Source organism: Dasypus novemcinctus, chromosome 9 (assembly GCF_030445035.2).
Source record: "Dasypus novemcinctus isolate mDasNov1 chromosome 9, mDasNov1.1.hap2, whole genome shotgun sequence".
NCBI lineage: Eukaryota > Metazoa > Chordata > Mammalia > Cingulata > Dasypodidae > Dasypus > Dasypus novemcinctus.
This window is the reverse complement of record NC_080681.1, coordinates 68,861,696-68,875,048: the sequence shown is the minus strand read 5'-3', so window position 1 is coordinate 68,875,048 and position 13,353 is coordinate 68,861,696. Positions and strand designations below refer to the sequence as shown.

At 40.1% G+C, this 13,353-nt stretch overlaps 1 protein-coding gene across 10 annotated transcripts in view; it reads left to right on the top strand.

The window, feature by feature from the left end:
• The window catches only part of NFIA (nuclear factor I A), a 530,380-nt gene extending 517,474 nt beyond the window's left edge, over nt 1-12,906 (top strand). For 6 of the 10 annotated variants that reach the window (XM_058303489.2, XM_058303492.2, XM_058303488.2 and 3 more), the window contains one exon: nt 10,046-12,906. In XM_058303489.2, coding sequence (XP_058159472.1) covers nt 10,046-10,063 — 18 coding nt within the window. In that variant the 3' untranslated portion in view covers nt 10,064-12,906. The remainder of the gene's footprint in view (nt 1-10,045) is intronic. The other 4 variants (XM_058303491.2, XM_058303493.2, XM_058303494.2 and 1 more) reach the window with 3 other exon arrangements.
• Nucleotides 12,907-13,353: the final 447 nt, after the last annotated feature.

Here is a 13,353-nt window from a genome sequence, read left to right as displayed (position 1 = left end):
ACTACATTTTCAGAAGGAGAAGGAAAGCACTGTTCAGCGGCTCCTCGTTTGTGCTTTCTGGGATGTCACACAGAGCTTTGGTCTGGGAGAAATTGTTCCATTTTTATCGAGGGTAGTTGGCTCCGAGTAAACCCTGGCCACCATCTGTATGGCAGCATTGCCTTCCATAATGATGCTGCCAAAATTTCAAAGTCATTCTGTATTTTCATGTTTGTTTCTTCCTCCCCAAAATGCTAATAACTGGCCTACCAAGGAATGTTTTGCAGCTAAATTAACTTGGGCCCCTGGGGTCCCGTGTATCTTTCAGGATGAGAATTTAGGTCTGTGATGCCAACACCTGACTTTTTTCATGGTCAAGCTGAATCTTTAACCTCAGTGAGATATACGAACAGTTTTATCCCTACCAATATCCCATCAACACTGTGGACTAGGAAAAAGTGACTCCTGGGAGTAGTAAAATCTAAAGGTAGATCTCCCGAGAAGGTAAAGAAAGGAAAGGAATCTTTGCAGTATAAACAGAGAACCCGCTGTGACTACCTGGGACTTGGACAAGGGCCCCTGGGGCACAGCCCATTGCTCAGTCGGGAAGGAATGTTGGTGGGTTCCCATAACCACTGAGAGTGTAGGGGTCTCCCTTAATTCCTCTAAGTGACTGACACACAGGTGGTCAAGGAGGGAGAGGTGGCTTGAGGAATGGGAGGAGGCAGGGAAAGGGACTGGAGACAGTCAGCAGAGGGGGATTAAAGGTCTGTAGTGGCAAAGACCTGTGGGCTGGGCCATGTAGGAGGCACCAGCAGGGATGGAAAAGTCCAGAGGTGCCTGATGCCATCCAGCATCCAAAGGACTTCTTAGCTGAAAAGGTTCATTTGGGAATTCATTTCTGACAAAATGCCAGATCTTCTGGCATTCCAGTGCAGGATGTTTCTGGGAGAATTTTTGAAATAACTTTGGAGTTTTCACTTTAACGTTCTTTTCCCTCTTATGGACTTTATAAAACAGTAAAATCTACCCGGTAGGTTCACTGTGAGCCTGAGTCAGGTTTGGGAAAAGATTTTCAGCTTTGGGTAAGAGAAGGAGTGGGGAAGCCCGTGGTAGAATGATTATAATAATGTGGCCACGCTCTGCTGAGCTCTGACCTGCTCTCCCACGCCTCTCTTTTTAAACCAGAAAGGTTACCTCCCTGGGCCACCATTTGGTCAACCCCAAGTGTGACTGTCTGCACTTGTTAGACAACAGGCATTTAATTAAAATTGGGTTCTGATGTGTAGAAAAGATACCTTTTTTTCATTTCGTAGCACTCCAGGAGAGCATATCCCCCTTCTTCCCCACTCTCTCAAATCTTCCCCACCCAGAAAAAAAAGAAAAAAATAGACTAGGGTAAATATTATTTTAATGTTGAAAATTAAAAATTACAAAGCACTAGGCTGCTGTTTTTATTTTTGCCTTTGAGGCAGACAGCAGGAATAAAAAAGCCTTGTATTGTATCTTCTGACCAGAGCCAGCTTTTTATGGGTACTTCCCATATGGGAAAGGGTTTGTCCCATTTCAGGGCATTAAAATACAGCATTTAATGAATCTGTAACTAAAATCTTTAATCTTGCTTTTGTGCAATAGAAGGCGTTGCCTGACACATTCTGATACTGGGTTGGACTTTGCAGAATAAATACATACATGCATACATACATTTTTAAAAATGAATAATAAACACAAGGCCCAACTTGAAAAATAAGCCACCAAACGTCTTCGTCACTGCATTTTCAAAAGCAGAGCCCCCCAGCACCCTGTCAAGGCTCCACCCAAAAAATCCGGCTGTACCATCCCGGCCAAACAGATAGGAACTCTGGACGATTTCATCAGGTCATCGTCCCCTTAATCTCAACGCTGCCCCTTAGATCTCAAGCAGCTTCCGTGGCGCGGGCTCACTTTAATGGATAGAATCTATTTTTCATGAAAAAGCAGGAAATAAGCTGTCTCTTTCATAAAAAGATTTACAAAATGTAATCATTGTTGAAATATTCTCTTTGAACTGCCGTGTCCATGGGGGTCTCCGGCTCCCAGAGCCCTGCTTCATTAGAACCCCCTCACAAGCTTCTCCAGAAGGGCAGGTACACTGGTGGCGCCAGGCTTTGATGTCTTGAATGAATGAAAGAAAAGCACAATAAAAAAGAGCTGTTGATCAAGCATAAAATACTCTTTAAGCTGACAGAATAGCAGCGTTAACACACCCTAAGCTGCTTTTAGTTTTTCCCTTTTTTCCTCACATTTTCCTGTGCTTTGTGTACAGTGGGGGTTTGTATTTTATAAGAAGTCTCTGATCTATGTAGTATGCCATTCGCTAACAAAAACCAAAATAGGATTGTTTCTGTCCCACTTGGTTGCCTGACTACTCCCTCCCTCCCTCCTCTGTCCCCCTCACTCTCAACCTCCAAGGCGTGCAGTTTAGCCTGGCAAGGCAGAAGCCCAAATGCCTTTCACAAACTTGAGCCAATTCCTATTGTGTTGTTGGTTTCACTGTTCTGATTTTAATACAGCAATTAAAGACAGATTTTTATTTTCTCAAGAACTTTCTCTCACAACTGGAGAAATGGAAATGACACAGCTGCTACTTTTAACTCAGAAATTATATCATTAAATAAGAGAAAGCAGCCACCTTGTTGAGCCATCACTTTCCAAGGGAACTGGTCCTCTTTGGCTCTCACATGCACCTTAAGGCCCCAGACATATCTTACAGTTAGAGAACCCTGCTACCCTTACTTTCTGGTTTTCAGTACTTACCCCTATCCAGACATCATCTCATTTAATCCCCACAAAAACTGATAGAAGTTATCTCCATTTCATAGAGTCTAAAACTGAGGCTCAGAGGTGCTAAAAAAACTTGCTTAAGATCATCCAACTAGGAAAAATGGTGCCAGGATTCCTTTAATTCCAACTCCAGAGCACTAGCTGCCCTCCCCGCTCTCCCCTCATATGCATATCCCACTGCCAGAGCAAATGTGAGTGGGTCAGAGAGCAGTCTTTAATCCAGAAATCTGTGGTTTCATGAGGTAAAAGATTACTTGATGAAAATGTAAAGAGCAACCAAAAAAGAAAAATTTCCTTCATGGTAAAGGAGACACTAGGGCAAGTTGAATATAGTGAGAGTCCAAATTTGGAACAACAGTCAGAATAATTGGATTGCTTGTGTATTCTCAGGGTTTTGGAGGTGCTGGATGGCTCATTGGGTAAAAAGATTAGTGTTTTCCCATTTTGAGGTTTGAACCAAAGCAGAGGTCTTGGCCAGGAGCAGCACGGGCACTCTCCAGGGAATGGTGGTTTGGACAACTCTGCTGCGCTTGTAGTAAGTAGGCAGAAGTCCATGTTACAAAACTATTGCACATGCTACTGACGCACTTGGCTGCATTTGGCTGGGTTGCAACAACTCTTCAGTCGGAACAGCCTGGAGCTGCTTGTGGAGACTTTTGTCTCTCTAAGGAAAGCACCTGTCTTTTGTGGAGACGTGGACCTGCAGCATGAGAGTGGATGTGGCACAGTTACCCTGGAAGTAGTCATCCATCTAAATGCCTTGCTTTATTCTCCTTGGGGGTGAGAGACACCAGGCTTTGGAAACTTTGGATACAGCTTGTTCCTTCCTTCCTTCCTTCCTTCTAAAATGCCTACTCTGCGCAAGACACTGGAGATGCCACTCTGTAGTTTTCTTGGGGAGAACACAGATCAATTCAGAGACAGTGACAGAGATAAACTCAGGAGCTAACAACCCTCACAAAGACTCCTGGGAAGAAAGTTCTTCTAATTTGAGAACTCAAGGACTAGGAAGTAGTAGCAAAGCCAAGGGAGAGGGGTACAGCCTGTGCCAAGGCCCAGCAGGGAGAAGGAATTTGACTTTGGAGGATCTGGAAGAAGTTTAATACTGTACAAGTGGTGAATACAAGTGGTGAAAAGATGAGGCCACAAAGGTAAGCGGGGTCAATCACAACCCATTAATGTTTTAATAGTTTCCTGTACAATAAACAAGTCTTAGTTTAGCCTTATTGAAAACAGCCTTCCTTTAATTAACAAAATCAGACAAGAAAAATGGCTGCAGAGATCAAAGCTTGAGGCTGGCAATACCAATAACTAACACCTGTGAATAGCATGTCACCCTTTTCAGAAGAAACCAGTGTAAATACATCATGGTATTCCTCACCTAAAATGTACTAGCTCTCACTACAATCTTCTGAGGTACCAAAGACAGGTACTGTTTTTTCTAAGTTGCACAATTAGTAAATGGCAAAAGTGGAACACAATCCTGGGTCCTTTGGACACTGGATATTCAGCCTCCCAACCAACGTTAGATAATAGAGACACTCCTGTGAGAAAAGCAAGGTTCTGTTGGTTTGAAGGGTATAGAAGTCTAAAATCCAGCCCCTTCTTAGATAGATAGATAGATAGATAGATAGATAGATAGATAGATAGATAGATAGATGATAGATAGATAGATGATAGATAGATAGATTAGATAGATAGATAGATAGATTAGATAGATAGATAGATAGATAGATAGATAGATAGATAGATAGATAGATAGATAGATAGATAGATAGATAGATAGATGATAGATAGATAGATAATATCAGTGGCTACCATATTTATGTTATTCGTCATTATATCCCCAGAGGCTGGCGTACAGAGCACCTAGCACAGAGTGAGCACTTAGTACTAATTGAATGACTGAGTCAATTCTCCCAAATGGTTTATACAAATGTGAGAAACTAGGAGTACACTCAGAGCAGACAGTGTTTATCAGATCATTTGGCAGATCGTTTGGGGTAGAGTGGGCTTTCACTCATTAAAATGAGAGCAGGAAGCCCAAAATGACTAACTGGATTAGTGGGACCCAGCCAAGGCAGCCTGTCCTCAAGGCAGAAGTCAACACGGTGAGGGCAGCTCCTGCAGTTGGCATTGTCCTCTTCGGGGAATGATAGGGAGTCAGGCCTGCTAGGGAGGGTGCCCTGTATGTGCATGTTTCCATCCTATGTGTATGAATGTCCTTAAATAACCCACCTTGCCCAGAGAAGAAAGCCAAGTGTCACACCCAGTTCTGGATTCCATATTAACAACCTCCTTCCGCAGTGTTAAACTTTGCCCTTGAGGCCTTTTGTTGAACTTTTTAATTTGAAAAACAGATTATGCTGCCTCACAGTCTGTTCCAACCCTTTTGTTGGTTAAAGTAAAATGTAACTATCTCAAACAGACTCATGCTTCTTTTTGTTTCTAAAATATACATCCTGCCCATTCAGTGAAAAAAGTATATTAAAAAGCCTTTTAAAAAGTCATTATGCACGTTGGTCTGTTCATTGTTAAGTAAGGAGTTGAGTCCCTTGCCTTCAAAAACCTGTCTTCACAGCCTCATGACCAAGTTTTGGAAAATGACCTCAGTTTTCTAATTGCTCTCCATGTGGCATAAGAAAGGAAACACGCTGGCACCATCATAGGTACCTCCTATTTCAGGCTTCCTGTTTAGGATGCAGTTGTATAGATATTGTTTATGGTTCATAAAACCTGACTACTGTGAGTATTCCAGAATCCCAGTAGAATGGGATTTGAACTTTCATGGAGCTGTAAATTAAGGGGCGGGAAGTGTGATAAAACTCCTTAGAGAACAGTGGGGGGGGGGGAGTCACTGCAATGGTTAAATGAAATTTTATAAGCACATTCACTGTGGAGCTGTTTTGCATTACATGAGTTGAATACCTTAGAGACGCCACATCTGCAGGCACTTTATTAAATCCTTACTCAGCATTTTCCAACCTGATGAGATTACTTCTTCATTTGACTGGAGAAAAGGAAAGCTGAGCTCTTGTCCTGGCTGCAGATTTCTTTTGATATTTCACCTTGAACACTGAAAGAGGACAATCCTCACCACCCCCTGTCTTTCTCCCCCAGCATTGCCCAAACTGTAGAAATTGTGACCTAACAGAGTAATTATATTTAACTAAAGCCTTTGTGGGAGTGTGGATTTATGGAACTCCAACAAAACATCTATAGCTGAAAGTTTGAGATAAAAATAGATCAAAGCTCTGTGTTTACTTGCTTAATGTAAATGTATCAAGATAACATCATCCTATATTGTATTGTAATATTGGAATTAACTGTAGATAAGGGACAGAGATTCCTTTGTAGTCCATCTGGCTACATAGGTTAGATGAAGGGGCTGTAAAGTATGAGAGCAGAAACCATATAAAATATAAGGTTATGTCAGTAAATGTCTCTATAATGAATTTTGTTTAATGTGTCAACATTTTCCTAAGTAATTTACTGTTTAACCCCTCAATTTAACAGTCTCAGATTTCTTCTTGTTTTTCTTGTATAGCCCAAGCAGAAAATACTTAGAGCCATTCTTCAATTAATGTTTTAAAACATGAACTTCTTGCGTAATAGAAATTATAAGAAAATATCAATAGAGAAAAATGGGCTTTTCCAAACATCTTGTCCATTTGATGTTATTAATAGTTCATGGAAGTTTCTAGAAATGGAAAGCTTTATACCTGTGTGAATATCAAACTCAGCACGATGGTAGTATGAGTATCTTCAGCCACAAACTAATCATGAGACAACTTGGTGAAATGAATTCTTTAAATTATCATTAACTGTTTATCTGCCACCCTGCAAATAAATGATTTAAGCAGAGTCCTCATTCCAAAAAAAAAAAAAAAATTCCCTGCATGGTTCCCCTGAACGACTTTCCATTTGGAAATGATTGGTCAAGTAGCTGGGTTAATTGTCAGGAAGATTAGTGTGATGTTGAAATAAGGACTAATGGTCAAATTACAGGAGTGAAAAAAGTTTAAGAATAGGTTTTGGTTTGGGCCTGAAAGGGTTAATTAAGTTTTTTTCACGGGTTATTAAAGACCCCCAACCCATGCCTTCAGGAGTCATATTGACACCCCACCACAGGGCAACTCACTCCTCTATTGACATGTTGCTGGTCAGAGCACAAAAGCCTTCTGTGTCTGCAAATCATTGCTAAAATCATCTCAAGGAAAAAAAAGTTTGAAAGCTTTAACGTTAGACAAAAGCCCAAGAGCTGCAGTGCGCAGCTCAAAAACCTGGAGTCAGCAACTTCTATTGATTAAAAACTAACCTTTAAAGTAACTCTGAGAGTGTGTGGTTAGCATTTAAATTTAAACATGTCATGAGTTGATTTGTGTTACTGAATACCAACTCAGAAGGAGTAACATTCACATTGCATTTTTTTCTAATTCCCTTAAGCAGCTAAAGTATTTCATGAAATGTCAATAGGGCAAAAGAAAAAGGGGAGGGGGTCCCCCCGATGCTGGGCCTTGTATTTTTTTTTCCCATGCAAATGTTCACCCCCCAAAAGAAAAGTGTAGAGAGTGAAACACAATAATTAGTCCTTTGTCTAACTTTCCCAAGTGCCAGAGAAAGACAGATTAATTAAATATACAACAGTGTTGGTTTTTGGAGTGGGGGTCTTGCTTGCTGTGTAGGTCATAAATTAGGTAGAATAAATACTTCAATGTGTTTGCAGTGGGCCTGCTACGTCAGAACCACTGGAAGGTTGGTGGGAGGAGAGCGGAGGGTTTCTTGCTAATGATAGTCACGTCTGGGTCTGTCTGGTTGCTCTTAGCAACCAGACATGATGTAACACCAGGATGAACTTGAACTTGGGGGACTTGAAAAGAGAACAATAGACCAGAGCAATCAATAAAGCCTATTTCAGTGAAGGATTACAGAGCTGCTCTGGGGTAACCTTGTCTGCAAGGCACATACTGAATAGTAAGATGTGTGAAGAAACTTTTTTTTTTTCCTTTGCTTTTTAAGAGGAGTGCAGAGGCACTGCAGATTTTTGTAGTGCATTGAGTTCGCGTCCAGAAACCGAGGTGTGGAAAACTGCTCCCCCTGCTGACTCACCAGGTCCCAAGCGTGTGCTTCAAGAACTACCACGTAGTGTCACACTTAAGTCTGGGATTTCACAACTGACTTAGAGAGTGTGGGAACAGAAATTTTAAGCGTTATTAGCCACACCCAAGTTTGAGATTTTTCATCCTGCTTGAAAGTGGATCACTGTCCACCATGAGGGGAGGTCTGCTGAAAATACAGTTTGGAGTTTACCTCCTATCTCCTTTCTTCCCCCTCTTTCTTTTATCCACTTTTAGATTTAGGCTGTTTTTATTTGCCAGGATGACTTCCTTTCAAGACACAAGAGCTTTATTGTGTTCCTTAAAGCATGTGGTCAAAGAATAACATCTTGAAGTATATGGGATGGGTAGTTTTTTATTTGGGCTTAGATTTTTAAAAACTCCTGTGGAAATCAAAGGTTGCTTGTGTGACCAGGAAATTTTATACCAACCTCCATGTAGCTATCATTTAGCCATTTGGCCCTGGGATCAAACAAGCCTTACTTTACCTAATTGAATCTCTTGGACAAGGATGCGCCTTCACCTGACTAAATCAACCCAAATATGACCTTGCTTGATACTATCAACTTAGAGAATTCAGAAGCATTCACTCTTGCTCGAAGTTTATGATTTTTATGGAAATAGTCATAACTGTAGTGAATTTAGCAAGATTCTGTAGAGAAAAAGTTGGCAAAAGCCATATATACTTTGAAAATTTCACTCAAGAAACTCACTCTGGTATTAGTCACTAATTGGGCACTTTATTTAGCTAACAGAGAAATGAATGCCAGCAGATAAAGTGACAGATCATCAGACCGTTGTTCAAAGGCAATCACCTAAGTGTTTATGAAAGGAAAAGGTAACTGGCAACTAACTGGGCCTTCCAGGCACAGAGAAGGCTCTAAGAAAATGTTGAATGAACGAAAGCCTGAACAAAGGCTATGCAACAAACGGCCTTATTTTCCCTTCACATGTCATGGCTGCTAATAGAGTGAAGTTTTTATTCCACTTGATTATTGTATTTCATTAAAATATTACTTTAGAAATATTGAGCTGACAGGAGCATTTCACATCATAAAATTTCTTACACATAAAAGGAAATCAAGGCCAGGGGAAATGTTGTGACTTGTGCAAGATCACCGAGGACTCCTGGTGTGGGGCTTTTTCCTCTTAACCTTGTTCTTTTACTAATGTTGACTATCTGTGGCTTTTAAGAGAATGTCTCAATAACATCTTCAATGCTTACATGTCATTTTAAAAGGAGCTGTTGTGGGAAATGGACTTGGCCCAGTGGTTAGGGCGTCCGCCTACCACATGGGAGGTCCGCGGCTCAAACCCCGGGCCTCCGTGACCCGTGTGGAGCTGTCCCATGCGCAGCGCTGATGCGCACAAGGAGTGCCATGCCACGCAAGGGTGTCCCCCGTGTAGGAGTGTCCCCCGCGTAGGGGAGCCCCACACGCAAGGAGTGCGCCCCGTAGGGAGAGCCACCCAGCATGAAAGAAAGTGCAGCCTGCCCAAGAATGGTGCCACACACACGGAGAGCTGACACAACAAGATGACGCAACAAAAAGAAACACAGATTCCTGTGCCACTGACAACAACGGAAGTGGACAAAGAAGAACACGCAGCAAAACAGACACAGAGAATGGACAACTGGGGTGGGGGGGGTCAGGGAAGGGGAGAGAAATAAACAAAAGGAGCTGATGTGAAAATCGTGGGAGTAACCATTATTACGTCTTGAAACCTCTCCCCTCATTCCTTCTTCATTTATTCATCTCCTCTACACTGAGAACCTTCTATATGCTTAGGCAGTGTCTGAGACAGTGATAAGCAAAACGGCCAAGTTCCCTGCCCTCCTATAGCTGCCCCCTATGAAACTATTATTTGCCTTTCAAGTAATCATAAATACTTTATTGCCTAAGACACTCAGAATGTTGACAAACCCCAAAGGAGACACCTAATTCATTTCAGAGAAGAAAGATCAATTGTACTGTCTCAAAAATTACTATTATTTGTCATTCCTTTACTTTTCCCAGTGAATCCCCCCTTCATCCCAATTATAGATCCTGATTTTGTGTTTGGAAGGGCAACTTCTAAAATTTTACAAACTATACTTCTAACTGTACTTTTCTTTTTCTGTCTTCCAGTCCTGGTACCTGGGATAAAAGTCGCAGCATCCCATCATCCACCAGACAGACCACCTGACCCCTTCTCAACTCTGTAACATGGACGCAACCTCAACCCAGCGCGGTTACAACTTCACTGTCAGTGGAAGGGGAGAAAAACCGATTCAAATCAACTTGTACATGGAAACAGCAAGCATTATGGTCAAACAGCAAAGGCCATAACCTTTTGGGATTTTTTTTAATACTTTAGGGACTGTTGTAATTTTCTCATATGGTGCTGGAAATGGTTGGGCTTTGTAACATTCGAAGTGTTTCCGTGGTAGCGTGAGCATTAGGTGATGTGGCTAGAGGAGGTCTACCCCTTGCTCACTGACTTCCCGTTGTAACACACTTCCCTTACGGAGCCTGGCTGTTTCACAGTATTTCATGAATTTACCCACACAGGTGTGTTCCTCCTTGAGCAATCAGGAGGCACATGGAGAACTAAATCTTTTGTAGTAGCTGAGATCTGCAATATATAACTTACGGGACAGTCAAAGGGCAATGTTTTTCTGTAACATATTAGAAAAAGAAAATGCAGTTTTAGTCCTTTTTTTATTTTTTCTTTTAGTTTGGTTTGGTTCAGCAGTCAGCAGTTAAGTATATAACATGGCCCGCAAGGACAATGAATCCACTCATGTTGCAGAACAATTCCGAAAATGGCAAACTACTACTACTACTATCAGTTTTTTAAAAGTTTTGAAATGCTGCACTTACATTTAAAAAAAAAAACATTTTTTCAACAATTTCAACAAAGACACAAAAATTCACATGGAAATGGGGAAGATGGTCTGTTTTTTGACAGAAACTGACAGGAATCAATCAAAACAATCGAATTTTGAATTGAGTAAAGTGCAATTTCATTGGATAGCTAAATATCTTTGTAAGATAGAGATTGTTGAAAATTCTATTTTTGTTTTTCAAGTCCTTCCACCCCAGGACTCTAAATTATTGGGGTAAAAAACAGCCTTGCAAGAAAAAGGGGAGCTATTTTTGCTTTTTATGTTTTTTATTGTTAAACTTGTATCCCTTTAAAAACTGAAGGAAAATTTAAAAAAAAAAACAAAAAAACAAATCTAATGGTGCTTTTACCACAATATGTTAACTACATTAAATGCTAATTAATTATTTTCTGTTATCAAAGCACATAACTAAAATGAAATCATGGTATCTGTTAATTTTCTAAGCTAGAAGTCACTATAATGGATTATGCCAATTCTGAAAGTTTTTACATGTATCCGGCAACATAGGATTTATCAGTTATCAGACACCTCATTGTTCCAGAGATTGTCCAGAAATTTTAAAGACCTTTGCGTCCCTGAACTGGGCTACGGGAAAAATTAAAATAATGAAACCAATACTGACACAAATGCTGGTGCCCATTCAGATCAAGGGTACTTGTTCGGGGAAAAAAAAAAGTTTGCACCCCCAAATGTCCTGTATCTTATGTAAAAAAAAAAAAAAATCAAAAAAAAAGTGCAAGTGATTTTTCTACCAGACAGCGAAGCACCCCTTTGCTTCCCATGCAACTTCAAGAAGGTTTCCTATACTATACATATATATACGTTCTGGTTGGCAAGCCCCGCTGATCAGAGAAAGTCTCTGCATGTTCTAGTGTTAGTAACTAATTTTTATATAGTTAATGTAGGATAAAGTAGAGTGCATTAAGACACAATATTGTAATCCCTACTCTAGGCACTTGCCTTTAAACTATGTTTTTCAGCCCTTCAGAAGGGTTCTACTACTGTCCTATACAATCAAGTAACTGAAATTCTTGGGAAGACACTTTGCTCCTCATCTTTCCCCCCCAAAACAATGTTGTTTTGTTTTGTTTTTTTTCCTTAATTTGCACGAAAACAAAAATTCCATATCAATGTGCCTTGCCCTGGATAGCGATTATTTGTGGAATTGTTGCACATGCTCCTCTATTGAAAGGGGTTTTTCCCTAGTCAAGCATTTGGAGACACTTTTTGTAAATGTGACTTTTATGTCAGCCATCGTCAGTTTCGACATCTAGAACTAAATAGAAAGTTAGTTGTTCCGCAGATAGGAGTAGTCTTTATTGTCCTGTATGGTCAGTGGCAGTGCTATTCTGAGATCTGTAGATGCTTAGAATATCAGTATTTTGGATGTTGCTGCATTTTACAATTTATTTGGAGTCTTCCTTTATCCCCCCCCACCCAGATATATGAAAATATGCAATACCTGCTTATATCATGTAGAAAAGCTTAGTGATTATTAATTTTTCTTTTGTTTTTGTTTTTTTATTTGACCAAAGTCGGTGCTGCACTTGACGCAGTGTGTTTTCGATGTTTGTCTTTGTACTTTTTTTGTGCTTTTTGAATGCACGTGCGCAGGAAGGGCTCCTCTTAGAGAAGCAGTCAAACTGTGAAGCACTAAGCTGACCCTGCTTCAAGCAATTTTGTTTTTACAACTGTTCCTTTCACAAGCAAGCCTTAAAAAAAAGACAACTTCCTTTTTCTTCAGCTCCCACACCCCATTTTTCTTAGCAGACTGCAGTCAATCCACATTCAATAAAAAGTATATAATGCCCATTTTTATATGCACGTTTTTAAACTTCCAAGTTCTGAAAATTGTTTACTGGTTATCTCTATTTAAGGAAAAAAAAATAAAATAAAACATTTTGGATTTTCATATGTGTCTGATAAGTGGTTGAATAGTCGTTTGGCGCTGTTGTATGGTGTGATTGTCAGTGTATGGTGTCACTTCCTATAGCCAGCCAGCATACTTTGCCTTCCCCTATAGCACTTAGCTGGGCATTACTTTATTATGACATATGTGCACTAAAAAAAAGAAAAAAGAAAAAAAAAAAAAAAGAAAAATAGCAGCTTTCAGTGCTTCACAGTGAAGGGAAAAAAGCCTAGACAAACATTTTGTCAGAACCTTGCGATAAGCCAAGGTATTACCAGTAAATTGGTTGTATATACAATAAAATTGCACCCTTTTTTTAAACAAAACAAACTAAGCAATAGTTTGGGCAGTTTTAGTTGTTTTTAGTGAGCATGTTGTAGTCATGACTGCTAAGAGAGAGAATAAACTGCCCACTCAGAAGATATGTAATTTGTATGTTGTATAGTTTTATCGATTACACTGATTTATTCTACCCTATTTTATAATGCAGGACTTTTGTAATGTTGTTTAAATGAGGAAACATTTCTGTCAAATTAGCCTAGTGAAATTTCTGATTGTTCATTATAAAGGCAGCATTCATAGAATTGCTTTTCTTTCTTTTTCCCCCCTTTGGGAACTGGATTTAAGTTTAAAACTTG